The following is a 27,664-nucleotide window of genomic DNA, read 5'->3' as shown; positions in this document are numbered from 1 at the left end:
AAACTTTTCATCATGAACTTTCTTTGTTTTAAACTAAGCGCACGTGGCGTGGGGGTTTAAAGAAAACAATTGCACGGGTCTCACAGTAAGGCTGGACTTAAATCAGTATCATGACCAAGAACAAGCAATCAAACGCCGCACAATTTATAATGAGAATGGAAGCCCATTCAACGAATAAAGTCTTGTTTACGGTATCGTCCGCGTGGTTGAATGGCACTTTGCAATTGAAGGTCGACTAATGATATGTATTGTGTACGTTAGAGGAAATTAAACGTCTCTTTAGCAAAGTTTCATTTGCTTAAACCCCTTGTCGCCAGGTACACAGGTTGTCTTTTATGAAAATACTCTGTATGTGCTGTTTGTTCAGGGAAGAATCTTAAAATACCACCTTAGTTTATTAGAATGTCGTCTGATTGTAACAAAAAAAAACTTCTCTATAGTCCTAAAGAGTGGAGGACCAGCTAAAAACGCCCCATGAAAGGGTGGTGTGGACTCTTAACATGTTTAGTTCGTGTTTTAAGTGGTTTCCAGGTGTGCTTGCTTTCCTTTCAAGTAATAACACAGTAACTTTTTGAATAATTGCACCTTAGAGAGGGTAACTTTAAGCTTTGTTATTCAAATGGGCTAAGCGTGTTTATTAGTTGTTAGTTTAACGTACCAAGTTACCAGCCCTTTGGCTCGTGACAACGTCGCGCAGTTTTGCGTGCGCTACTTTCCGTCCGGCGATTAGAGAAAAATAATCTGAGATCAGTTTAGGGAATTTAAACTTTAATGACGATCTTGAAAAATCAATTTAGAAAATAAAATAAAGCATAACAATAAAGACACGTGCAGGCTTAATTATGTGTTCTTAGTAGCTAATTGTTTATTTTGCTTTGTTTACCGATTGTTGTCGTCGGCTAGCCAAGCATGCGTCTTAATTTGTCACAAATCAGAAAGAAAATGCCAAAACGCCAGAACTGCATCTCAGCATAAGCAGTATTGACAGACAACTTTATTGGATGTTCTTTCTGGTTCTTACACAGTTTCAATCGTATTAATAAAACATGGTTTAAAGAGGATGGTAGAGGAACAAATCGAAGAAAATTGATGTGTACCACCTGTGGGTCGCTGAGCCATCCTGAACAGTGAGATGCCGACAAAATCAGCGGATCATTGTTAAGAACAAAATCTGAAATAAAAGTCAGGCCAAAAGACACTGGTTTTGTGGAAACTGAAAACCGTGTTTTCGTTTGCCTTGACAAAGCTATGTAAGGTGTGATTATTTAAGTTCAAACTGTGTTGAAACTGGCCCAGTGCGCCAGCTGGCACGAGCGGCTCTATTGATTGTGTTGCAAGATTGAAATTCCCATACGGGACAATGGAATAAGTAAAATTTACCCGCTGTAAAATGGCTGTACAAGTAAAGCTCTACAAAGTCTCGTCACAGATTTACTCAGCTCCTCCTCGGTTGCTGAATGGAGTAGTTTCATAAACTGAGGACTAGCAAAGAAAAACAAAAACTAAAATATTCAGTTTGTGACGGAGGACATTTCTCTTAGGGTTAATCCAAAAGTGCCGGATTTCAACGTTGGAGTGGTCAACGTTGGAGACGTCCATTTACATTGCTTTTGTCTTCTATTTTTGACTTATTTCCACGGAACGAACAGGCCAAACATGTTTACTGCCAGCCATACATTCAACTGGTAGTAAAACAAGTAAAATCAGATGTTATCTAATTAGCCAATCAGATGCAAACGCTCGTAATCTCCGGATCCTTCCCGCCCTCGCCACCGGTTGCATGTAATATTGTGTTTTATTAAATTGCCTTTGTGCTGCGCTTTTTGTTTTGTCTCTTGCCATTTTTCTGCCACATTAGTGGTCGGAATTTAGCCTTTCAGTAAGCAGCAACAGACGTACAGACGACTGATATAGAAGCCTGCTAGCGTCTGTTTACATGAGTGTTTCAGCAAAGCCCCAAGCCAAACACGAGAGAATACACTGAAAGACATCACCTTCATTTCGTCTTTCACGCCTCACATGATTTTTACGTTCCTAATTGCGCCACGTTTTCTATGCATAACATACCAAGTATGACAGCGGAGCGAATGGTAAAATCACCTCGAGAATGTTTGCTTTAGCCAGGTAAACTGAATGCCAATGAGCTTTCCGTTGTTAGAACACTTTGTTACATACAATCTGTTATCAGAGTGAACAGTCTTCTCTCAGTACGCCTCCAAATTATACAGCGGATCCGCGTACTAAAGACCTTACCACCGTTTTGGAAGCGATCGTGATAGGAAGACAACACGCGTCAGAAATTACGGTGTGGGAATCCCATGGCAAATAATTTTATAAAACATTGAATCCTCAACAATTTATGAATAGGAAAGTTAAATGGTAATAGACAAAGGACTGCGTAGACCAAGTCTCAGGGATATGTAGTTGTGCTAGAAAGCGCTCAATAGCGTTTTTAATATCCATACATTTGTCTATAATACTTTTTTCGCTATTGTTTTTTTGCCTTTCAGTCACTTGCTATCGACTATCTGGAACCCACGCTCTCGGAATAGCAGAGTTCACTGAAATGTAGCGAGAAAAGGACATCCCGGACATCCGGACCACGTGCCTGCCTTAAGCTTCAGGGAAACGTTATAACAAAGGAAGTACTTTGACCTGCTGAGCTTTAAGTAGCCTCTTCTAACGTTGCCATTTCGCCTTTTAGTTTGTTAGTAGTTTTCCAAACCTACAGTAATAGAGAGCAAGAGACTAGATCATAGTCTCCTGTGGAAAAGGTAATAAATAGGATTAGGAAACTCATCCTTAGGGGAGCTAGAGGAGATGAAGACAGAAATCAAATTAACAAAAGTGAACTGTATTTAATTCAGTTCGGCGCGTGTCCAACCTCCTCTGATTTCTAACGGAAACATGGCTACGGAATTACAACAACGGTACTTTGGCAAAAGTTACTGGCGCCCTTTTACAACGAAAATGGAGATCGGGTATGTTATTATAAAGCCTTTCTTGGCTTAAAAAGGCAGATAATAACAAAAATGAACGAAAGAATAATAAATTCTAATAATAACAACAATTACTGAAAAAGAATAAACATAGTAACAGTGACAGAGAGAGAATTCACTTCGAAATCGACTAGTGACAAATTAAGAACTGTAAATTGCCCCTCTGATTACAATCCGCAGAGTTTCCGTACGTAGACCCCACAGTGAGCTACTGTGCTTGCAAAATAATCAAAGTTGCAACAGTAAAAATAATCTCTGTCTCTGACTGATTCAGTAGATGAACGCAAACAAAATCAACACCTTACCTGGTGCAATAAGCTGAGCACATTAAGCAATTTTGGTCTTAGAAAAGGCAAGAAAAGGGGAAAGGTCAGCACGAAAGGAGAATTTACGGCCAAGTATACATTCCCGGCGCCATCTTTCAACTTTCAGCGCATGGCAACACACTGGATTCCTGACGATTGCGACAGTACACAAGAGCTAATAAATGAAGAAGCATCACTGGGGAAAACAAATATCTACGGCAAAGATCCAAAGATATTTGACATGTATTCACTTTTAAAACTGAAACAGTGACTTCCCTCCCTAGCTGTGATTTTGCATTTTCAAATGTTTTATAGTTTCGATTCATTGACAAAAATTTAGGCTTCATCCACTCTACGCCGGAGAAATGTGAAAACGCAGATTTATTTCTACGGTTAGGCCTCCCGTCCACACTAATCCGTCGCGAAAACGAAGCTTTTCGAAAACGCTCTCAGTTCAAACCGGAGTAATTTGAAAACGTCGAGTTTTCGTTTCGTATGGACGGAAAACATTTTGAAAACGGAGCTTTTCGAAAAAGATGGCGTCACGATAATCATGTGATTTCCCTGACTGAGTGTTCCTTTCAGTTCTCCTTGACCGTAGTCTGCGAGCAGGCTCTTCGTGAGGAAAAAAGTATGAAGGCAGACATCTTTCCTCTCTTTTCAGTTGCCACGCGATGAGCCTGATCACAGGGTACAAAATGACTGGTGATTGTTGCGTTTTTAAAATCCTCCGGCGTAGTGTGGACCGAAAACATTAATTTGCTGCGTTTTCAGAGTGTGACCTCCTATTTTAAATTCCTCGGGCGTAGTGTGGCATGGATGCCGGCCTTTTTTTAAGTCCAGTCACTCATTGTATAGTGTCGGTAGGAGAAACTCGTGTGTTCATCGTTTCTTTGAAAGTTCGAGCATTGTTATGTTGTTAAGTTTTTTCATTTTCATTCAAACCTGCTAAGGAACCTTGTTTAAAAGCATTGGTACTATTGTTACAATTCGTCACACATCAAACACGCGGACAGGTTCTAGACAAAGAAACAAAACTGAAAGAAAGAAAGAAAAAGAAAACACGTGTGGAAATTTTGCCTCGTTACCTTAGCAATCAAGCGTGCCGTTTCGCAACTTTCTTTTAATTCACCATACAATCTTTTCTAACCTCATTTTTTGGAGAGTAATTCCGTATTTCTTTAGATGAACTATCTCGGCTGGTTCACAACAACGGTTAAGGCACTCCTTTCTGTAAAGTGGCTGAGTTGCGTGGCTCGGACTTTGAAGAGGGCTAGTCAGTAACTCTTACGATCACCGGATGACTGAACGAACACGAGACTCCAACTTTTTGTGCAAAAAGAAAGATCGTTCCAGAGAATAACAATTTTACCAGACATCAACCTGAAGTTTCATTTTTCACCCAAGCGACGAGTTATCCTCAAACGGAAGTACGCCCCCGGCCCTCATCTGTTGATTGAAACGACACCTGTTTCACCATTCCTAGACACGCAATGGATGGAGCAATAATTCAGATGCGATATAGCACGAGGAATATCTTTTGCTCCGCAAGAATTTACTAAATTAATGAGGATACACTGAAAGAAATCTGAAATTGTCACTGATTTAAATGATAAGAGAGGATTTGTATAAAAGTGTATAAAGTAAGTGAGGACGTGAAAACGTATTTCTTCTCGTTCCAAGTCTGACTTTATGTTCATCATATCAGCTGCGCTGCGCTATTCAGTGAGACCAGCGCAATGAGTAACGGATTTTCGATAGTTAAAACTGAATCAATTCGAAGAGCAGCTATCTGATGTCTAACACTCTTGTGCTCTGATTAAGTCTCTAGAAAATAACAGGCTTTTACATTCGTCTAAAACAAAGCAGGTTTCTAGTGAATATGTATTTTCAAGTCTGCTTTGTGGTACGAAAAACATACATGTATACATCCATACTAGTGGCGGATTCAGACCTTGAGCTATTGGGGGTGAGGGGGGCGGGGAGACGGGTTTGTTTTGCTTGCCCTACCGTCTTTTCTTCCTTCTGTGATTTTTTCTTTTTTTTACCCAAAATAAGGGGGGAGGGGTCAGGCCCCTAGACCCGCCGCTGCATACAACCATTATTTATACACGATGAAAAAAAAAAATTCAAAGCTAACAAGCTTGTGGGGTCGTGTACTCAAATAAAAAGATTCAAATGCTTAGAATAATTAAGAAGCTACAATTAAAGGATAAAAATCATTCTTATAAAAGATATGATTTTGTTAAATTAAGTCAATGGTTAAAAACAGATAAAATTCTCAGATCTGTTGTTGAGTATTTGTGGGGCTAAGACATTAAAATTAAAATCCTTAACATTTTTCAAAAAGGATTTCACGTCTGTGCACTCTAGTATCGATTCGTTTGATCACCCTATAGCGTTTCAGAGCCTGGACAGCCCCATGGAGTTTTGAACGTATTTGAAGGCAAAACTAGGAGCTATGAGCCCATGCTTCAGTCTTGAAGAAGATCTGTTGAAGAAGATCTGTTCAGCTAAAATGCGAGGGAGCATGCCATGATAACCCTTGTAACAAAGTTTAATTAAAAAACATTGATACAGATGTGTTAAAGTATTCCACTTAACGGTAGCTAAAACGTCAACCGTTGGCATGTCCGTTGAAAGTTCAAAAATAATTCTAGCAGCACAGCAGTGTTGTCTTTCCAATGTGTTAAATAACTCTGTCTGATTAACCCCGGCCCACCCCAGACAGGCATCGCGTACGTAATGGATGACTCAATGAAAATTAACAACGCTGCGTAGGTTCACGTGGGATGGGATAAACGCTTGCGATCTCGAGGTTCCATGTTTTCTTTCGAAGACATCATTTCTGGACATAAGTTTACGAGTTAGGAAATTGCGAAGAAAGTTGCGAAATAAGTGAACAGGGTAAATTCCTTGACTATAGAGAAGACTGACTACGTAGTGAAGTGTTTAAGACCTAAACGAAGCCCTCGGTAGCCTTAAAAACAATTAGAAACAAGGAAAAAATATTCTGACACTTAAATTGGTAGAAACAAAACAAATTGCCGCCGTTATGATCCATATTGTACCGCAAGCCACCGTAAAGAGCACGTGACCAACTTACTGAGTACTTACGCGTAAAGTTATACCTTGTCGACAATCTTTCTGTTGCTCATATTCCGCTCATGTTATTATTGTTGACTTTGGTTTAAACCAAGGTTTCATTTAAATAACTTGAGTCCACAATTCACTTGGCAGAAGTCGTGAGAATGAGCAAATATAACGCAACATTATGGTAGTACCAGCTAGCATACAACAGAACCAGTTCGAATGATACAATTGCAAGAATAAGCGAGAAAACCCAGCAAAGCACTACCGAATAGTGGAAGGCATTGTCCGTTCATTCAAAAGCCGGAGGGCTAAACAAACGCATTTTAAAACCAATACAGTACAAGAAAGGTCATGTTTCCCAGGCTTAGGAAAATGAAATCTGCTACAGGACGAAGAAAGCTCTTGGAGTACTTGGGAGAACCTTACCTTCATGAAGTCAGTCAAGTCCCTTTGGTCACGATTACGATTTATTCAATATAATTCGAGCCTAATGGTCAGTCGACGGCGTCAGCCGGATTTTAGGTCTTTTAGAGACCAAAGTTAGGACTGACCTACCGAGTTATTGATGCATTATCCGGCGATTGACTTGATCTGAGAAATCTGGTCTGTTTGGGGTGGTTATAAAAGAGCCTGCAGAGACTGCAAGGCTTGCTTGTGTAGCAGGGTCGAAAATAAAAGAACTGGGCACTGCTCTGCATGTTTATATTGGTAACACGCCAAGAGATTAGGTATTTCAAAATGAATTGTGCCAGGGATCCACGTGCAGCTCCGTGATGCGATAATGGTCCACTTGTCCATAGCTAATGTCTGATCAGTCGATCAGCTCAAAAGTCAGAGATAGTGTACCTTACGGCCTGCAAGACCAACCGACACTAAGATTCCTTTCTCTTACGGTCGAGCAGAAAGAGGACCGAGTCTTTCTCCCAGGGTCAAATGATGCGGTTTTTTATGTGTGTTTTATTTTTAACCGGAGTGAAAGAACGTCGCGATTATATTGTTAGCAGTTTACTCTCTATAATTTCGGGTTTCATAAAATCGAGACGGCATCTCTCTGCAACAAATTAAAGCCTTATGAGGAGGAGAGAGAGTAACGAAATTCAGACTATTTTTTTCCAGGGACATGCAGGCTCTCTAGCGTGATGACAGAATACGTCCAGATTATTCTTTTGCATTTCATCAAAGGGATTAGATATTCCCGTAAAATAGTAAAAAAACACAATTCACGTCATTTCGTCTGGTATGAAGAGAGATTTATTTTGCGAAAGTAATCCGTGCTGACGGATTAACCTAATGACTGAATCAAGAACCTCTGTTCATTTTAGCGTGGTTATTTTCACTTGGCTTATAGCCTGCGTATCAGGCTTGTAGTTTGTAGAAGGTAGGGTAAAGAAGAACACGGAGGGGAAGGGGGGAGGGGGGCAAAAGGGGCTGGAGGTATGAGAAAATTCGTGACTGTTAGAAACCTTTCTAGCTATGACCTGAAATGTAAAATTAACTGACTGATTCATTACCGTCCAATACTTGTAACACAAGTTAGGCCCAGTTCAGACGCCGAACTTTTCATGAGCCGAACTTAATTCGAATTTGGACCGACCCAAATTATCAAAAGTACACCTGTTGATTCAGACGTCGAACTTAATTCGCCGAACTTTATTTAGTTTCAACCAAAACACATCGAAATGTCAGCGATTTTCAGGCAAAGTAAAAACTGCTTGTAAAATACGTTATAATAATTTATACATTAGGTTCGGCTCATGAAAAGTTCGACGTCTGAATCAAAGCCGTTCCAAAGCCGAAATTCCCGGCTGAGCTAGGCGGGAAGAACGGCTGGGCCGTTCCAAATTCAAATAGCCGTTCTTAACTGATTCAGACGCCGAACTTTTCATGTACTTAGTTCAATGTATTTGGTTCGGCTAATGAAAAGTTCGGCGTCTGAACTGGGCCTTACGTGCGCTAGTTCGTGTTCTGTGAATAACTGATTAAAGTCAAAGTTATTCAGGTACTGTATTAAGTATCTTCAAGAGTCCTTCAAGATAAATCAATGATCAGAGTTCAGGGTGTTCATGAACCTCATTAATCCTTTGCAAGATGTTCTCCAACTGAGATGCGGCATACGTTGTTAGCGCTGTCAACCGTATACTTTGGCCTCGGGGAATTTGGGGCGTGTTGTATTTTATTGGGTGTACTTTTTCACGCCTGGAGCTTACTGACATAGAACTCACGACTGGCCAACTCCTCCTTGGCCTCTATTTATGGCTCAGTAATGTGATTCTGAACAAAATCGGTCCCGTTGGCTTTTAGAGTAGTCCCAAGCCAACTCAGCCCAAGCCTACAGCATTATGTAACCACATGAAATGCAACCACAGGGAACATTTGACTCTTTGTATGATCAAGGTTTATACATTCAAGAAACAGAGCGTTTCCCGTGTTTCTATCGAGTTATAGAAGATGCATGCTTCCACGACGTTACTTTCTGAGGTGTGCCTGACTTCGCGTGTGATCTCGCGCGTTACTCGGGCACCACCAGGAATGAGAAACCATAAACTGCAAGGGACCACATACGATAAACGCTGCCAACGTAGGATCTACAAGAGATCTGATCAGCCAAAAAAAAAATGTATGAAGACAAGCAATAGACTGCAAGGCTGATACTACGTGAAAAACGTTTCGAGACACCAACATGACAAGAACCGATAAAGTAGGATCGCAACAGTGGACAGCTGTTTCGCCCTTCTTGGGGCTCGTCAGCACTGTGTAGCGAAGATATGTAACGCCAGTCCAACAGCCAACGCACATAAATTGCAAAATGACCCGTGTACTATATCAAGTTCCGTACTTTGAACTCACTTGCGCCCCGAAACACGCTTTGCCACGTCACATGTTTCGGGGCGCAAGGAGACAAAGTGTCAAGATTGGTGTCTCGAAAAGCAAAAGAATAAATGTGGCTGGACAAGGCCAGCCTAAACATTTAAACATCTAAACATTTAAACACCAGGAACCCCATAAGTAGTCCTGCTGGTTAAGGTAATGACAGATACACTCGTCAAAGCCACAGCCCCGGTAAAAGAAACCAGTCAGAACATAAAGAGTTGCAATTGTGTCCCTGCAAGTCTCAATCATTAGCCGGGCAGTCGAGTCCTCGAACTCTCCCTTTCCCTGTAATGGGGTTAATTGCATGCGCATGTTCAGAATGCCGGCATTTCCATCCCCACTCACCCCTCCCCGTTCCTCCTCGTTTCCGAAAATCCGCACTGGAAAGAACTACGCGAGAGACCTGGTATCAAGTGTTTGCAACCGCCATATTGGAAATATTGGAAGTTTTAGTCTGCGATAGTCGGTGTATAAATCGGGTTTTTCTCTACTCAGTTACTGTTAAAAAAAAGAGGTATGTATCATTAACATTTTTCTTTTCATAAACACGACATGGAATCGATAAATTGCCATGTTACTCTTAAATTTGCGTACTCCAAACCCTTGCCATACTATTTGCGAACTGTTTTGGTAAGGCTCGGGGTGAAGACAAAAATACATGTATCAAAAGTCTTTGGCCTTTGTTTTGTAAGTTTCTGTTTAGCTTACCGGCTGGATTTTAGAGCGATGCTATAAGCAAGGCAAGTCTTCCTGGCACTGTCCCTATGATCCTGTTAGGAAAATTAGCAAAAATATACGTAGGGCTAATCAACAATAAGTGGATACCCTGCGAGACAGAAGTACCCTTCTCTTTTGCTTGGTGGGAGACCAGAGAGAACCTCTGCTTGCAATTGCTCGATCATCTGATTAGTCGCCGTCCTCAACCAGGGACGAATAAATTAAAAATACTGGTTGCGTTGACAAGTTTTAACCCGTTGCATGACAGATAGGATTCATAACGCTGTCCAATTGTGAAACTGTCAACCATTACTGCCCTGTGACTGGTTACAAAATTACAATTGGCAACACTGCATGGACATTTTTCACTTACACATCAAATTCAAAACTTTTGTCTGCCAATAACTGACAATCTTTGATCTTTTGCTGTTTGCACAGTTCCAGAAATTATTGCTGTACACTAATTCACCTTAAAAAGCTATTTGTAGTCAAAGAAGCATGGTGTGAGGGAGTATCTAGGCAGGTTATTAAGCTTAGTTTTCAATTTCCCCCAAACAGTTTGTTTATCTGCAGCTAATTAGCAGTTCAGGAAACGCAAAAAGATCTGTTTCTTTGTCCCTCAGTACTTCTTAGAACTTTACAAAATTTCCGTAGTTTCTCTAACAAATAAATGGTGGAAACGTCAGAATTCAAGTAATTTGCCACCATTGACCTTAAAATAACTACAAATTTGATGGCATTTAAATGTTTTGCATGAGAAAGCATGATTATGTAACATGCTGGCATAGTTTCCGCGTGCACGATAGAAAAGTGGTAACTTGTGAGCAGAGGTTCCCTCTTGTCTCTCACAGAGTAGAGAGGGAAGGGACTCTCTATCTTGCAGGGTAAATGTGGTTGGATGATAAAGAGTGATGTGGATAAAAGAACAGGCATTTTACAGTGAAAGAGAGGGATAATTTGTAGATCTTGTTGAACTAAACCATTTTTTTTATAATACTTTACTGGTTTGACCATATGATTTGACAAAGTTGTCCTTATTTTTATTTAGTAAATAAAGACTGCCAATCAGTCTTTACTTATCTCTGTCAACTTCATGCAATGCTTGCCACAATTGACCTGAAAATAACGAAAAATTTGAGCATGTAAACTAGGTGTTGTATAGGTGTTGTTTTGGCAGAAAATTGTGACTTTTTATTTAGAAAAATTCTGTCCTTTTAATTCCAGTGATGGGTGCAATGACGCAAATGCCCAGGCCAAAGAGAATCCATGTATTGTTGTCCAAGTTGTTTGGTGGAACAATGGTGTTTTGGATGCTGTGGAGAGCAAAACATGACTGGCCTGACCTACTGGTAAGTTAGTAATGATATTATGTTCATGTGATTATTGTAAAGGAGCTTGTGCACTGTAGCCAGTAAAAGTGATTTTACCCATGCCAATTTTTAATGCTGATTTTAAACACAGATTTTTAATCTGTGTTAGTTGAGACAACTTTTAATGCAACTTTGTTGCAGTAACAGTTGACAATGATAAGTTACACCAGACAAATTTTAAGGTAACACTGGCCACAACTTTTAAATTTGGCAAACAATGTTTGAATTCAGCAGGAATGAGCAAAAAACTCATACAATGTGTGACACTGCCGAAAAGTTGTATATAAGGCTCAAAATGCTCTGAAAAGTGTCAAATTTGTTCTGATAAACTAAACATTTGGGGCTTAGCCCTTCTTCAGTAGGTGGATTTAGCCACACCATACAAAAAACTGTACACGTACGCATGAACAGAAAGCATGCGCATGAAGTACACAGTAAACAAATAGGAAAATCATTGTTTTAGCGTACGTAAGTTTAATACACGCTAGCCCCACAGTCACAAGAAATTAAAGTTAATGTTCAGTCCGTTCGGTCAAAGCGTGCCCAGCTTGAAGATTCATTTCATTTCATGCTGCTTGTGGCTGATGTTACTGCCAGAGCACTGTGTCAAGCCACAGACCATGATGTCGTCCAAAGAGTGGGAGGCAGAGTTGAAATGTTCAGCTACGGGAAACCCAGGTGATTGGTTTTGAATGCTTGGGAGGCGCTCGCTGAAACATTCCCGTCGTCGCCTTCCAGTCTCTGCGATGTATAGGCAATTGCAGTGACAAAAAGAAATGCAATACACAACATTTTCAGACTGACAGGTGAAGTGGTCACAGATGTTATGTGTGCTCTCCGGACCTTGTAGAAAAGTCTGAGTAGTTATGTACTTGCACGTCTGGCAAAGAAGCCGTTGGCAGGGCAATTAACCAGCATCAGTGGGAGATGGTGAGGCATTAGCAGAGTGTACGAGGATATATCACTGAGGTTTCGCTCATGCTGATATGATACCAGCAGAAGTTTGGGGAAAATCCTGTGTGCCTCGGGATCGGAGGACAAGATGTTGAAATTGTCAAGCAAGATCCATCTGGTGCCAACGTTGAATGGATTATATGTTAATACCAACGGGACTTTGTTACTAGTGCTTTCATTGTGGCTTGTTGGGGTTGATGTGAGATGTTGGTGTGAATGTGTTTGTATGACTTTCAAAAATCTGCAACATGTGGCCATAATGAATTGTTGCATTAAAAGTTGCCCTGTATGACATACTACATGGTATCTGTTTTTAGTACTGAGAACAGCTTTGCATTAAGAATCGGCTTGTGTGACATCACCTTAAAATATAAATAACTGAAGGTGCTGTATAGAGCCAAAAGGCTAGCAAATTTGTAAATCTCTTATGCTACCAGTGAATGATGACTGATCAAAGTTACAATGGTGTACCGCTAAAACCCAACGTGAACCCAAAGTTGAATGAGTTCAATTTTGTGAATTATGCAAGTTATAGGTGTACTCCTAAAACTCTTGTTGTTTCTTTTGATGGCTGCATAAATTAATTTTTGTATGCTAGCAAATTTTAATGTGTCTTGTTCATAATCTATTCTTAGGGGCACAAGCTTCTATTTGAGTTGGAGGATGCTGAAAAAGCCAAGAAGAAAGAAATGGAGCATCACTGATAGATTGTTGTAATCTATCCTTCTGGTTTGTGTTGTGTTCTGGTGAAGAGGTATCCTACATTAAAATGGCAGAAACTGAGGCTGATGAAACAGTCAATTCTATGCATAGTGATGAGGAGTGATCTATCATTATTGGTTTAGACATATCATGAATTTCTTTTTGATGTATCTACAGTTACAATGCTTTTGTAAATATCTGTTTAATACTTTGAAATTTGTTGTGATATGTTTTCTTGAGTTTGCTCTCTCCTAATTAAACCATAGAGAAACTGTAATCAGGACTTTGTTCAAGATGTACAAATCATTTGTTTGTTATTTACTGAGATGCCACATTAGGGTACTAGTGTTTTTGGTAAAATATCACAATAATTTGGTAAAGTGGCACTTAATTTTTGTTTTTTTCTATGACCCGCAAAAAAAGTTTCCACAAAAAAAACATCCCAGCAAACATTTTCTCCCCAAAAAATTTACTCCACTTGTGAAATTACACAATGATACAAACATCACAAGTAGATTGTTGTTGCTGCCATTTATTTAAAATGTCTCTTTCATTCAGAAGCAAAACCGGATGAAATGAAAAACAAAATGTTTAGAAATAAAAAAAGGTTTACGGGAAAGGACTGTCTGAAGGTACTCCATTGATGAGGCAATCTGCAATTCTGCACAAGAGCACCATGTAATTGAGAGTGACATTGATTACTGGATTACTGTGTTTTGCATCTCTCCATGTTGTTTCACTTGACAATTGCTTGCAGTTTAATTGACAAAAAATGCGAAAATGCTGTAATTTCAATTAACGTGACTTCCCGAAAATTGCAAAAGTAGTGCCCAGCAAGAAAAACCAGTTTTTATACAATCGCAAAAACTAGTTCCCACAAAATACAAAAACTCCGCTGATTTACAAATATAAAGGCCCAAAAGAATATAGTGCCACACAGTAGCAAAATCACCATGGAGCCGGGCCAGGACGAGAGCTAAATCTTTCAGAAACCCACCAAATGAACTAGACAAAATTACACCATATAGCAAACACACTGTAATCTCTTGACATCATCAAATGTTTATTGTAAACAAATGCCCAAAACATGTTCTCTTTTAAACTCAAATTATCTAAAAAATACCACTAAAAAGCTAGACTTTTTTCAATACCATCTTTTTCAGTGTGTTTGTTAAGATCATATCCTGTACTTTGAATATGGCGGCTGTAGCCTGACGTATACATATGATCTCAGTGAACACAACTATGAAATATCTTGGTTTGGGCTCCCCTGGACCAGGCGAATCTCCCCCATTTTTTTCAACTTGGATGAGCATGGTTACAAGCTGTTACTGGTCAAGGAGTGGACTGAAAATGGTAATTGTTCAGGACTCTCATTTATTTATATACTGGCAATTAATAATAGGATTGCTTTATGGGTGATTTAGTATTATAGATTTATTTGTAATAATATAAGTATGTTTCCTGGAAGATGGAAGTTTTCTTTTTGTGTTTAAACTAACTCTAAATCGATTCTCTTCAAACCCAAGAACAACTTATATTAACTTTTCATGTAATATGAACTATTGATAAACAATATTATTGTACATGCACAGATAAAAAAGTACAGCTTTATTGTAAACTCAGCAGATATCCTCAGGTCATCTTAGAAACCCAGTCTGCCAGGAGTTATCATTACGCGATTTGTAAACAATTTTGTTTCTCAGGGCCAACTATATCCTAAATCATTTTATCATTTTGTCCTTCAAAGAATTATGCAGTTTAAGATCAGAAATATAGTGTGTGACTGGGAAAGGTTTGTTTGAGCTTTTTCAGAAACTCAAAAGAACAAACACAACACAACAACACTGCAGTTTAAACCACTGATGCAGAAAAGTATTAAAAAGTTTACATGATATTTATTAATATATTATTAACACTACTTGTATTATATTATTATTTTGGCAATATGATCACCTCTTTCCCATTTTCTGCCTCCTTAAAACTAGGGAAAGCCCTGCCTTTCCTTCATGGATCACCAAACGAGAAGAGAAAAACATGACTTTTCTTTACCAAACAACCTGACTTACATGCTAGCATATTTTTCTTTTCTTATTGACTGACCTTTATTTGAGGAAGCGATGACCACTTGTGGCCCTTATTAATGCTAGAAAACCTAAAAAATAACACTATGCCTATATCTGTTAACAAAATTTTATATTAGCTTAAACTGTTGCTATACATTTTGTATTTAATATGAAATGAATGGTGACTAACATGATACAGTTTAGATTCTGGCTAGAAAAGGTTTGTCAGAGTACAAACCACAGAAAACCATGTTTTATTACCCTATATGTGGATATTCTTATCATGCATGTAAAGAAGCGAAAACCATTTATGACATCATGTATTATACTGCATACTTTTGGTACCGTCTCAGTTTGAGAACACTAGAAAATTAGAAAACACTTCTTTGTGCTTTGAGCGTTTAGCTTGTAATACATGGCTTTAACTTTAAATTAATTAAGTATTAAAACTGTTTATTTTACTATATTGTTATAAAAAGCTCTAGTTGTGTAAAGTGTGCCACTGTGCGATTGCTCTCCGTGGTGATGCAAGCATATCCATCCAGTGTTGTTGATTGGGACCAGATGACAACTCACCCACAACACATTTACCAATCACCTCACTGCGTCCAACACGATCATAGTCCAACACAGAGATTATCAAAGAAGTTTGCTCTATGTTCTCAAAGGGAACTTGAAAAGTAAAGTTCTCATTGTAGTAAGGATTAAGTGTTCTTTTCTTTACAGTTGTCTTCTTCTTTTTAAGTTTTCTTCCCTCTTGTATTAGAGCTATTTTGACATAGGGATCTGTAAAGGCATAACACTGTGTCAAAAACCTAATTATGAGCAACTGCTAGAAGTAATTAAGAGGAGTTTTAAAATATTGATTTAAAGCTGAAAGCAACCTTGTTCCCAGGGTCTCTCATCTCTCCCTGGGAACAAGGTTGGGCTGAAAGGGGCTAAAATTAATAATTAATGATATTGGCAGCAAAGTAGTCAGTCTTGTTATTCACTATTGGATGGGAGAATGCCACAAGATCAGCCCAAGCTAGAGCAGCTAGGTGGGACTTTGTAGAGGCCTTATGTGCCAGATGTGACAGATTTAATGTATTTAAACTTCAGACTACTCTTTCTCTAGTTAAAAGGATATCACTAGGTACCTGAATATCCTGAGACATCCATGCTTTTAAGATCTTTAGCTTCTAATATGACCACTTGAAGTTTACCAGCAGCAGGAACATACCGCAGTGAGAAACAAAGCTGACCTAACTCTGACTTGGAACCCTGAAAAATCAATATGAAATTATTAGAAAAAGAAGAGAAATGGAATGAATGTTGCCAAAGTAGTGATAAATTATATGTTAAAATATATGTTCTTGAAAAGTAAATTTGGTGCTATTTTGAAAGTCTTTGGAATTCTTTGTTTTCATTCCTGATTACTGATTGTCTCTCAAAAAATATATTAACAAATAAATGTAACTCTCACAGGCATTTCTGTATCAAAGATCTAGGGATGGAGTAGAAATACTCCTAGTCGCTTCAAGCTACTGAAACCGGAGATAAGCGCCAGCATGATGGGCAATTGGCTCATATACAGACTTTACCTGCTATGCTTTCTTGTGCTAGGTTTTGATTGGAAATGTTTGGAGTGCTTCAAGAAAGATTTGATAAAATGGCATGTGTTCTCTCTTCCAAAGTATACTGTGGGATGCATTAGTTACATGGTAGCGCTCACCCCTGTAAGTCCTCCTGATGATGAGGGTGGTATCAGAGCTCGCCACTCATCAATATTGGAAGCTAAATCTACATCAATAAGAGGAAGCTTGGCTTCTCCAATGATATCATGTCTAGAGAAGCGGTCAAAGTCATACAGCTCTATACAGAGAGTTCTATTTGTAATGTCACTGTAAGGAATGTTCTTGAATACAAATGTTTCCTTGAACACTGGATTTAGAGTCTTCCGATGAACCTAAAGATATGTAACATGAATGTATTAGTGAGTATCAAATGCAGTTAGTATTGAGATTTGAATGAAGATTCATAAGCTGGCCCAGAGAGTACTTGGATTGGTGACATGACATAGTATTCAAGTTAGCCAAAATAAATGTATGTTACTTGAGATTATATTTCTTTGGAATTGCCCTTTTGGTCCAAGCAGAGGCAGGGGCAGACCTACAGAAGCTATACTTCCCCCAGAATTTCCCAAGGAAGACTGGTCAAGTTTGTTTTTGTGTGACTCTGATCTCTCATCATAAAACAAATTGTCTCAATTCTGCTTACCTTTGTATCAAATTTCTTTTTTCTGTCTGGTAATAACATTACTCTCGCATATGGATCAGAAGTTCCACTGAAATCTTTAGCTGGGACATCCTGTGCTTCTATAACTCCAACCGCAAGAGAATTTTCGTTGAAGCTATAGTCAAGGGTAAAGTGAACCCGACCTGTGTAAAGAATCCAGTAACAAACAGAATCAAATTAAAGTCTTGATAAATTCTTGAGGTGGGAGGTCACTGGGCTGGTATTTTAAGGTGAAGTGACTCTCTGTTGCAGATCACCACAAGGATTTTTTTTCAGTTTGCCCCCAACACTTAACTGACATGGACAAGTTAGCCTGGGCTCTGAATCAATGTTCCCTGTAAACTGTAAACCATTCTGCTCCCAATATATTCAATCAGAGCAATGTCTAGTTCCAGAAAATATCCATACCTCTCAAACAGAAGAGATTTATCCATGACTCCCCCATCCACCGCTTTGGAAATTCCAAGAATTAAGCTTGATACAATAATTGTATCAAGCTTAATTGGAATTTCCAGAGTAGTGGAGGGGGCAGTCTTGGAAAAGTCCCTTCTGTGGGAGAGGTATGGATATTTTCTGGAACTACACAAAATTATTTTTTTAAATTTTTGGTCTTAGAGAATGCCCCTCCTGCCAGGAAATTCCAATCCCCTCTTTGGGGTAGTATGGATATTTCCTGGGACTGAACAAATTGGGGAAAATGTCAAAAATGATGTAAATGACTAGAAAGAGTCAGAATGCAAACTAAAAAAGTGCTGGTGCTCTAAACCTGCAAACATGAACAGTTTCAACTGTGGGAATTTCTGTCTCAGCACAATCAATTTATACCTATTTTAACTCCAGAACTACCATCAGACTGGAATTCATCACTGTTGTAATCTAACTCATCTACAGATGGTTGAACTTTTTCCTGATAGCTTGCCGCCAGCATTTGCACGGCTTTCAGGTCAACCTTTTCCTTGACAGCTTTCTTTTCTTCCTTCTTCTTTCCCCTGCAACATCGGCGATAGCACACACAGTAGCAGCAAATGGCAACAATTAGGAGTCCTATCAGACCAACGGCAAATACTGCCCACCATGGTACTAAAAATGATAATGGAAAATTGAGTGATTAAAGAAGGGGCAACAGCAAAAGAATCTGAGAATCTGCTAGTTACTCACTCTCACCATTGTTGATTTAAAATGAAATTATTCTCAAAGTTTTTAAATCTTTCACAATTTTTCAGCTATGCACTTGGGAAAATCAGACTTTTGAGTAAGAGATTGCCCCTTGAAAAAAAAACTTAGTTGTCTAAGCTAAATAACATAAAAATTATACAGTTTTAAACCCTGACCTTGAACAACTTTCCTTTGGATTTTGTAACCTTTTTCTCCCCAGAATTTCCAGTGAGCTTCCTTCTAAAGAGTATCAATACTGGTATTTCCTTGAATTATATGCCCCAGCCAATTTACCTCATACCCAATAGAGCGGTTTTCAGTTGAGTGTCGAAAGTAATCAGACAATTACTTTGGTTTTGGTTTTGGTTTTTCTATGGTTTGAGATTGACTGAGTAGTCTAATTAGTAAGTAATTACTTTGGTTTTGGTTTTACGACAGTCAATTGAAAAGTGCTCTAAGTAATAATAATAATAATAATGATGATGATGATGATAATTGTAATAATTATATACATACTTCCTTCAGGATATGCCTTGTGTGGCTGTGGAGTGGTAATTTTTTGAGGTTTAACTGTTGGCATGGTTGTTGTTGTTGTTGTTGTTGTTGTTGTAGTTGTTGTTGTTGTTGTTGTTGTTGTTGTAGTTGTCGTTGTTGTTGGTTTCCCACTGTTCTCTTCGTCACTTTTGTTGAGTTTTATGGTTCTGTTTGAAAGCGTTGAAATTCCCATAGGATTTCTGTGGTCAATTCCAGTTTTCAGGGCAGCTTGCTAAGAAACCTTGTGAGGTTCTGAAGGTGGAAAGAAGATTTGAGTCAAACATATTACAGTGAATGGAGTAAATAAATACATTTTCAACTTCCTGAAGTGTCAAACGGTTAAATCTTAACCACAATGTGGGATGTTTCTATGATTTTTTTAAAATAATTTCTCTACCTTTGAGACTGCAAATGTCAGTATTTAATCAGTAACCACATGATTGGGCTATAATAATGAGCAGCTCCAGAAAATATCCATAATGACCCCACTAATTGAGGGGGTATGTATTTTAAAAGCCAAAATATGAAATAACCAATGAAAGGAAAGTATAAAGTTACACTAAGATTTCCAGAGGGGTAGAGCATGGTTCAAACTAAAAAACCTTCCATGAGGAAGGGTATGTATATTTTCTGGAACAACAAATCACATAACAAAGAGGCCAGAGGAAAACCAATCACAAATAAGAATTTTGGTATACAGGTCGCATTAATAATATTAATGCCTAAAGAGACTGATCTGAATAACAACCTTATATTCTTGGTGAAACAATCCCCAGAGTGGAAAAAGGTGGAAAAAAAAAATTGAAAATTAAAAAAGAGAGAAACTTGCCACAATTTATGTATATAATTAAAACAATGAATTATCTCTGGCTACTGACCTACCCACCAGTCATACCCATGGCCTGCCACAGTATGTGACAAGACATCTGTTAATGAATAAATACTAAAAAAAAAACCAATGTATCAAAACTAGCTCCTATAGGCAAGAACTCGCTAACATGTGTGAATACTCGCAGGCACTCATATAATGTGAAATGACAAAATTGACATTGTTAACAATTGTTTTGGAACATTTCTCAGGAAGAGCTTGTTTCCTCCCTGCGTATAACTGTATTCTATGTTTGAACACATTTCACAGTTTCATGCTACTGAGCTGTATAAATTTGAATGAAATGAAGTTAGCACCTATTGTTGGGCATTGTGTCACTTCCAAAGTGTAAGCGTGCGATGGTGGGGTCGTCGGCCGGCGAGACTTCGATTGCATTCATGAAAACTCTTGATCCAGTAGCTACATAAGGTAACTTGTTCATTTAGCATGTCAAACAAACCATCGGTGGTCCGATGGGAAACAAGCGAACGAAACCGTTAGGCGTGAGGATTAATAAATATCAACAAAACAAATCAACGATGTGTTCGAATGGTTTACATTGATTACCATTCATTGGTCATGGGTCGTTTCAGTCAATTGACCGTATGATGACCACCAAATAAAGAACACAAATCAGTTTGCGATCAATATCCTCATGAATTCCTACTTACCAGTTGCATTTTAATTTTAACGGCAGTTGCAGGGAAACGAAAAACGAAACTTGAACTAAAATTTGGACCGTTGGTGACTCCTAGCGAGCTCCAAGGGAGCAATTTATTTTCCCGCTCCGATTGTAAATATTCTGGCGGGAAGGACTGGAGCGAGGGAAGTCGATGAATTTTTGGGAATTTTTGGCAGTGTATTACGTTCTAGCTTGGACTTCTTGGACTTCTTGGAGAGCAGAAAAATAACTGAACAAATTGAAAGAATAATTTAAGCCAATTTATCCGTTTCCATAAGAATCGTCGATTTCTATCAATAACACCTAGTTGCCATGCTTGAACAGATTTCTCGTCAACCGCTCGATGACTGTGTAGAACTGTTACAAACTAAACCGATTACTTTGCGCTGGGTTTTAGCGTTCAGTTGAAATTTACGACCGTGAAACGCTGACGGAATCTCCCTTACCCTGACAACAAAGCTTACTAAATGCTTATTTGTGTGAATCAAACTAATTCGATACGTTACCAGTCACTTGGAAGATATAAATCTCGAGATTGCGATCACTCTGACAGGTTCCCCCAGAAGATGAATTGTTCCATCATAACTTTTCACAGTTCAGTTGTAGTCAAGTGTTTCTTCGATCCAAAGAATTTTATCCGTTGCAAGAACAATATTGTCATCAGAAGGCTGCCATATTGCATTTTACGACATGTGATCGAGGACACTTTTGTAGTCTGATCTAACGTGCTTGGTGATAAACCTTTAAATTTTTAATCGGCTGGCTATAAAAACTGATGGAGAGATTTGTGCAACATAACTGCACATGTACTGTAGAAGAAAACAGATTCCGAATAAAGAACGCATGGGCGAAAAAGTTTTTTTAAAATTAGAAGAGATTTTCACGCACGACTACTTTCATTTTTTCCGCATTTAACAATGCAAAATCAAAGAAAAAGAGTGAAAGCCTGTTTATCATAACACAGCTAGATTCCTTTTCATCCATGTTTACACAAGGCACCGAATTTGCCCCCGATGATCAAAATTATGTCGATCTCATCTCAATACTCTTGCTACTAGCTTTGGTCCGGCCGAAGGAAATACTGCCTCATTTGACCAGTCCTTGAATGCCTCTAAACAAAACGAAATCCAACTTACCTTAGCAAAGCTTGCATGGTTCCGCATGTGACGTTTGAACTACTGCAGAATAATGTCTTCCTGTGAAAAAATTGGTGACGAACTTTACAGACTCAGAGGTTCCCCTCGAAAGTATACCGATTGTCATGAAACATGCGAGGTGTTTTCGACCGTTTCACCGTCACCGGATGATGTAGAGTACTCGGCAAGAGAGAAAAATTACGTGGGATGATTTTTAATCTTCGCCATATTTCATGCACCTCATTACTTATAGACCGTGCTTTAAAGGAGTGCAAATGTAATCTGACAGATGTTTTGTTAAAGACTGGCAGGAATTTAGAATACAAATAGGCCCACCAACCAAATAACAAGCTGAAGCTTTTCAAATGCAAATTAAGAGCAACTTAAAGTGTTCGCCTAAAAAAAAAAAAAAAACTTCCTGTGAATTTCTCATCAATACACTGAGTGACCTTACACAATACAATATTGAAAGTCTCTGTTACCACCCGTTGTACGTGAATCAGCATAATTTACCGCTTTTCCAAGATATTACGTTGTTGTCGGTGGGCAAACCTTGATCACCGAAGTGTGATTAGTGTTTAGGGCTACTCTACAGTAATTAACTTTTTCAACGTAATTTGCTTTTCCGAGTAAAGATAATTTGCATGAACCATTACTACACTGCATGGACTGCCACTGATTCCCTAACGGACTTTACTCGTGTGTGAATATTTCCTCTAGGTCCTCTAGTTTAGATCGCCCGGCTTTAATTCACGCCTCTGCGAAATATTTTTTTCCGGCTGTTAATAAAGTCAGCTATTAAAAGCCGGAACCTGCGAAATTCACTACACTAAAAAGCGAACAGCAGAAAACTTTACACATGTTCAAAACAAAACAGTGAGTTAAAGGAAAACAGAAAACAAGAACCCAAGGAAACCTGTCAGGAATGAGTAACAACATAAAATACTTCATCAGAAAATGTTCGGCCCAATAACTACCCGAAGAGGAAAGTGACTTCTCTCAGCCCAGACCTCGAACCCTCATCTCCTGCGCGACCTTGGAAACCAGGCCGAGAGACTGTCTTTTTGCTTCGGTTGATATCGAAATATTGTTGGAACACTTCAAAGGCGGCTTTTAAAGTCATTTTACAGTGACTGTCTCCTAAGTGCTTGCAAAAACTCGCATTAAATCATGCCCTCAGTATCTCGTGGGATTACATGACCAGCTGGCTAATCAATTTGAAATACGAAAGCCTTATCTTTTATTTCGCCTATTTTATGACACCTCTACCACACTGTATGTATGTTAATCTGCATTTTTCAACAAAAAAAATAAAATTGTCACGAACTCCGACAGACATATATCTTTTTCAAGGAATATTTTTGAAGAACTTAATAAAGTCATAGCGCGTATTTTTATTTTTTCAAAACCTGATGAATCACTGCTGCTCGTTTATTACATGTAACTTTACGGCATGATCAAAAAGTAATGTTATCAATCCCTTATTAGTTTTCTCCGTGTGCGAATAGAACGATGTTGTACTGGCATGGTTGTCATGGTAACCAGTAAACATTTAGACCACTTTGTCTGTCCACATACGCTTATTTTTTTGCTACGAGTTATTTTTTAATTGCAATCTCGACGGACTCAAGACAAAACAGAAGGTCTGTGTAGGGACTAGTAAACACAAGGAGGTTTTCCGAGTTGAGTCTTGTTAATACCCGTCAACTTTAGATACTTGCAAATAGACTATATACATCAGGCAAATGATCTCGGTAAGGGTTGCCGTTTTGAATCCCTCTTTGATATCGTAATTTTTATGAAGATTGCGACTTTTTTTAATTTATAAGACATGTTTCGATGTTACTAACATCATCGTCAGTTGCAGAATATTTGAAAAACCGTGGGGACCATATAACAACTAGGCGAAACATGCATAATTAATTATGATAAAGTGACAAAAATAGATTACATATTTGAGTGAGTCACAAAGTGCTCTTTGATATATGTTACCGAACTGGACTTATATTTTTTTCCTATCGCCATCTATATAAAAAACAATAGTATATTAGCCGGATATTCTTTATCTCGCCTGGGCTATAATTGGAAGACAAAAATAACCTGTTTACTTACATGTAAAACGTTTGTAACGGGCCCTTTTTATATTAACTTCTTTTATTTGATGGAAATATCCGTTAGTATCGGATGACATCTGTCTCCCAAATGTCCCCTTTGAATCAATACATCCTAAATATGCAGACAACTTTCAAAGAAGTGACACGAGATATCCTCTGATATCGTAGCCTCCTCGTGCAGATGTTCTTATGGCTCTTCGCCCACTCCTCCCTCGCGAACCCAAAGGACGTCTGCCAAGGAGGCTGTCATTACCGGCACACTGAAATATACATCCTCTAGTACTCCCACGCCCTCCATCCTGCTTGGAGGCCTTTTTGCACCTGGACTTTCCACCATCTTCGGACGGGAAACGAATGAAAATCAAAGCGGTATTCGGGCTAAAGTTGGTTGGACTGTGAAGCTTTGTTGGCCAACTTTCTGAGAGAGGGCGCAGTACAGTTTGCGTCGCCGTGTACAATGATTCTAGAATCGCGATGTAAATCAGTTCACTCTATTTCACAGCGAGAGGGTCACAGAACCAATTTCAGATAAATTTGCCCGATGCTCACCATGGTGGCATAAGAAACTTTTAGGCAAGACATTTATAAAGCTTGTTTATTGAATAACCCTTGATCTACGTCAGTTTAATTTTTTACGATAAAAACCAGTCTCTAATTGTGTGTAAGAAAACTTAGTTCTGCTGCAAATCATTTTTTGCTGTAAAAAGCTGTTCTGTAGATGAACATATAAATAAAAGAGTGTTCTGAGACGTGACAAACGTCAAAGCTTCAGGTAATCTAAAAACAGACTTTGCACGGTTAATTTTAACTTGAGTCAAACATGACGGTCGTCTCACTTCACGTTATAAAATCTCTAACCTCAGCAGGAGTCCATGACATTCTCGTCCCCACAGTGTTACTCGTTTTAAAATGACGTGATCAAAAGAAACGGAGGCTCTGGAGACGAGAATGGAGTCCATGACTCCTAGGGTGCTTCCATTATGCCAAAAATTATGGAAATTTCGGTCGGAGGTCAAATGGAAAGGTCCGCTTCGGTTTGGTCCGACCGGAATGTTCGGGACCACCTCTGGAGGTGGTCCTCTTTGATCGGTCGGACCGAAATTTGTCCTTCCATTTTGACAAACCGGTTCATTGCCCTACTTCTTTTCAGAAGATTTCACTCATGTAGGGAATTAGGGAAAGGAATAGAAAATAGTGAGAGCTATTCCTCTCGGCTTGCCCTGTTTGATCTGAGAACGTCGTTCTATTTTCCTCGGGTAGTCTCACTGGCCGGTCTGGCATAACGGAAAGCACCCCTGGTTGCAGTGTTGTCACATTTTAAGGCGGTGCCATGCTGCTACAGGTCTTCTGGGTGATATGAGCATTTGATGCCAGTGTCTGAGTGGCTCTCCAGTAGTAGCAGAGCCTATAACTACTCGTCCAATCACATCACTTCTCGTGGATTCGGGTTTGGCGTCTGCTACTGATATGACAAACAGGACTCTGTGAAGGAGGTCCGGGGGAACATCAAACATCATACACTCGTTGTAGACAGGGTTAGTTTCCTGTTTTCTAGTGGAAGTTTTCTTCTTCTTGACTTTTTTGCCGTCGAATAAGAGAACAACTTTGATGAACGGATCTGTAATTGCACAAAAAGACGACTGTTGGGCTAGCAGAGTAGCGATCTTTGGAGGTGAAGAAATCTTTTCGTATTCTTACATTCTGTATCGGAACTCAAAATTAGCAACTGTTCCATACTCCAATTTATTCTCATTAGTAGAAATGGTAATATTTACTTATATCAGTTCCTTATTTTTCTCGTGCGTATAGTCAAGCGTTTTAAACATCGGCCTCAAGCTCAGATGTGGAGGGCAACCTCATCCCAAATTTTGGCTTTAATTAATTGATTGGCTGATTGATTGACTGATTGATTGACTGATTGAGAGACGCATAAAGCCATTCCAAGTCACTGCGCTTTACACTGATACTTTCTCTCCATCGCAAAAATCAGTTTACTGTGTGCTAATAAAACATCTATTCGATTTTTTTAATAGATTAGAGAAACATGCAGAAAATTTTAATATACTTACTTATAGGCCTTGATTCAGTGTTCCAGTCACTGAAGGGTGGATTCAGTCCCCTGGCCTTCATCAATACCACAGACATCCTCTCAGCAGTTGGCATATAACTGAGGGAAAATAAAATCTCACCTAGGTTGGTCTTCGTCTAGAGAGAACAGAAAGAGATCGGTTATTGCTGAAACTAGGAAGTACGGGTTTATTTCAGAAGAAGTTTCAGCCATACCAGAAACGTCAAGAAGAAGCGAACAGAGAAATACCGTGTCACCGAGAAAGTGCGCAACACCTCGCTTTGCGGACATGCAGTAGCTGAAGATTAGCCCGCGAAATTTATGGATTTATTAAAAAAAAAAAAAAAAACAAGTGACCGGTCGTCGTGAGTGTGTCCGTTAAAATGGGAGCTGGGTTTTCAGATTACGGAAGACAACTCGCGGCTAAGTCTTTTGGCTGCGCTCATCCTAATTCTGCACGCTAGCATGTGCACAAAGTCAACTTAACGTTTCACCAACCTTTTGAAGTGACCTCAAGTCTCTGTCAAACGCAACTGGTTCATCAGCTTTGATGACTTGACCAAGCTCAACTTGAACCTCTCCAATCATGTGATGACGGGAATACTTGTCAATTTCCCAAACGGACAAATGAAGTGTGGAGCTTTGCACGTCTTGTAAAAGCATATTAAATTCATAACTCTCTCCAAACTTTGGACTCGTAGACTTCCTAAAAACGTCTGTTTGCCTCCTTAAAATTCCCTCTTCGTCGGGTTGGAGCCTCACTTTCACGTAAGAATCCACAGTATCCCAGAAGTCCTTTCCCACCAGTTGGCTCGCTTCAATGATAGTCAATAACAGAGTTTGCAAATCGCTTTGATAAACCATCGTAAATTTGATTCTTCCCTTGCTTCTTGGAGGACTGAGCCCTTGAGAAGTCTGCATCTCTATGTCGCCATTCATTTTGCTTCGTTTCTCTTGTTCACATTCGCTACACTCATCTGCAAAGCTTGGGAATTGTACAACTGGTACCTTGCCGGCAGTGTTTTTGTCTGTGCCCTTGAGGTAAGAGGAATCTTTATACACTGGCTGTTTGTGAAGTCTGCTTAGCTTACACACCATACAGATGACCATAAGAATAAGAATGGCGATCGCTCCACTTACAATACCAAGCTTTGCCTCCTCTGATAAATACAGCATTACCAGCTTGCTGGGCTGTGGGAAAGAAACAGAAGTCAGGAATGAAGAATGAAGACAAATTACTGGAAGCGAAGGAAAAAGACAAGCCAAAATTCGTAGAATCAGTCGTTAACCTTTGTACAAAAATGCGCAAGAAATACAGGTTTATAAAATGCTGGCAATGTTTTCGTGTAGCTGTACATATTAACGATTTCGGGCTCGCCAAAGTGGAAATGACGAGCAGATCAGACTGTTTAGCGATACTACAATCTAAACTGTCTAATGAAAACAAGAAGTTTATTGTCCAATGTTTTTATTGTCGGAAGACCATGCGAACGAAGTCTAGAACACAAATACCGAGAAAACTTTGTACTCGTCTCGCACGTTATTCAGTATTTGTGTTCTGTACTGAATGACGTTTGAAGGAATCACCTTACGATTAACAAGCAAACAACACACAAACAACCAAACAAAATGAATAAGCAAAAGAAGGTAGAATAGGACACAAAAAATTTCAAACTGGTGGCAAGCTAGCAGGACTTCCGTACATCTATTATTATAAATCTAACTAGCATGTCATCACAGTGAACCAAGGACT

At 39.1% G+C, this 27,664-nt stretch overlaps 3 protein-coding genes, 1 long non-coding RNA gene and 1 pseudogene across 6 annotated transcripts; 2 read left to right on the top strand and 3 right to left on the bottom strand.

Annotated features, from left to right (window-relative positions):
- The first annotated feature begins 1,796 nt into the window (after positions 1-1,796).
- LOC149118714 (uncharacterized) lies at positions 1,797-3,102 on the top strand. The gene is made up of 2 exons (XR_016201538.1): positions 1,797-2,124; positions 2,511-3,102. It is a non-coding gene; the product is annotated as an uncharacterized LOC149118714 (long non-coding RNA).
- A 6,568-nt stretch (positions 3,103-9,670) lies between these two features.
- LOC149118712 (NADH dehydrogenase [ubiquinone] 1 beta subcomplex subunit 2, mitochondrial-like) lies at positions 9,671-13,288 on the top strand. The gene is made up of 3 exons (XM_089271627.1): positions 9,671-9,782; positions 11,210-11,334; positions 12,945-13,288. The coding sequence occupies exons 2-3, from the start codon at positions 11,212-11,214 to the stop codon at positions 13,011-13,013; spliced, it is 192 nt and encodes a 63-aa protein (XP_089127753.1). The 5' UTR covers positions 9,671-9,782; positions 11,210-11,211; the 3' UTR covers positions 13,014-13,288.
- On the bottom strand, positions 11,852-12,567 carry LOC149118713 (uncharacterized; annotated as a pseudogene).
- A 765-nt stretch (positions 13,289-14,053) lies between the features above and the next one.
- Positions 14,054-22,173, bottom strand: LOC110052868 (synaptotagmin-1-like). Of its 3 annotated transcripts, none has more exons than XM_089271603.1 (7): positions 21,730-22,173; positions 19,026-19,295; positions 18,180-18,434; positions 17,337-17,497; positions 16,792-17,025; positions 16,217-16,340; positions 14,054-15,863 (listed from the first exon to the last, which is right to left on the bottom strand). In XM_089271603.1, the coding sequence occupies exons 2-7, from the start codon at positions 19,234-19,236 to the stop codon at positions 15,559-15,561; spliced, it is 1,290 nt and encodes a 429-aa protein (XP_089127729.1). In that variant the 5' UTR covers positions 19,237-19,295; positions 21,730-22,173; the 3' UTR covers positions 14,054-15,558. The 3 variants fall into 3 exon arrangements, with proteins under 3 accessions (XP_089127729.1, XP_089127734.1, XP_089127741.1); XM_089271608.1 differs by lacking the exon at positions 21,730-22,173 and adding an exon at positions 21,100-21,481; XM_089271615.1 differs by lacking the exon at positions 21,730-22,173 and adding an exon at positions 20,229-20,393.
- Positions 22,174-23,865: 1,692 nt separating this feature from the next.
- Positions 23,866-27,134, bottom strand: LOC110052775 (synaptotagmin-6-like). Its single transcript, XM_020758946.2, has 3 exons — positions 26,410-27,134; positions 25,913-26,048; positions 23,866-25,461 (listed from the first exon to the last, which is right to left on the bottom strand). Exons 1-3 carry the CDS (start codon positions 27,085-27,087, stop codon positions 25,154-25,156), a joined length of 1,122 nt encoding a protein of 373 aa, XP_020614605.1. The 5' UTR covers positions 27,088-27,134; the 3' UTR covers positions 23,866-25,153.
- Between the last annotated feature and the right edge of the window lie 530 nt (positions 27,135-27,664).

Source organism: Orbicella faveolata, unplaced genomic scaffold, assembly GCF_042242905.1.
Source record: "Orbicella faveolata isolate gen_17 unplaced genomic scaffold, um_ofav_v1 contig_1, whole genome shotgun sequence".
In the NCBI taxonomy this organism is placed as follows: Eukaryota; Metazoa; Cnidaria; class Anthozoa; order Scleractinia; family Merulinidae; genus Orbicella; species Orbicella faveolata.
This window is presented reverse-complemented; position numbering and strand designations above follow the sequence as displayed.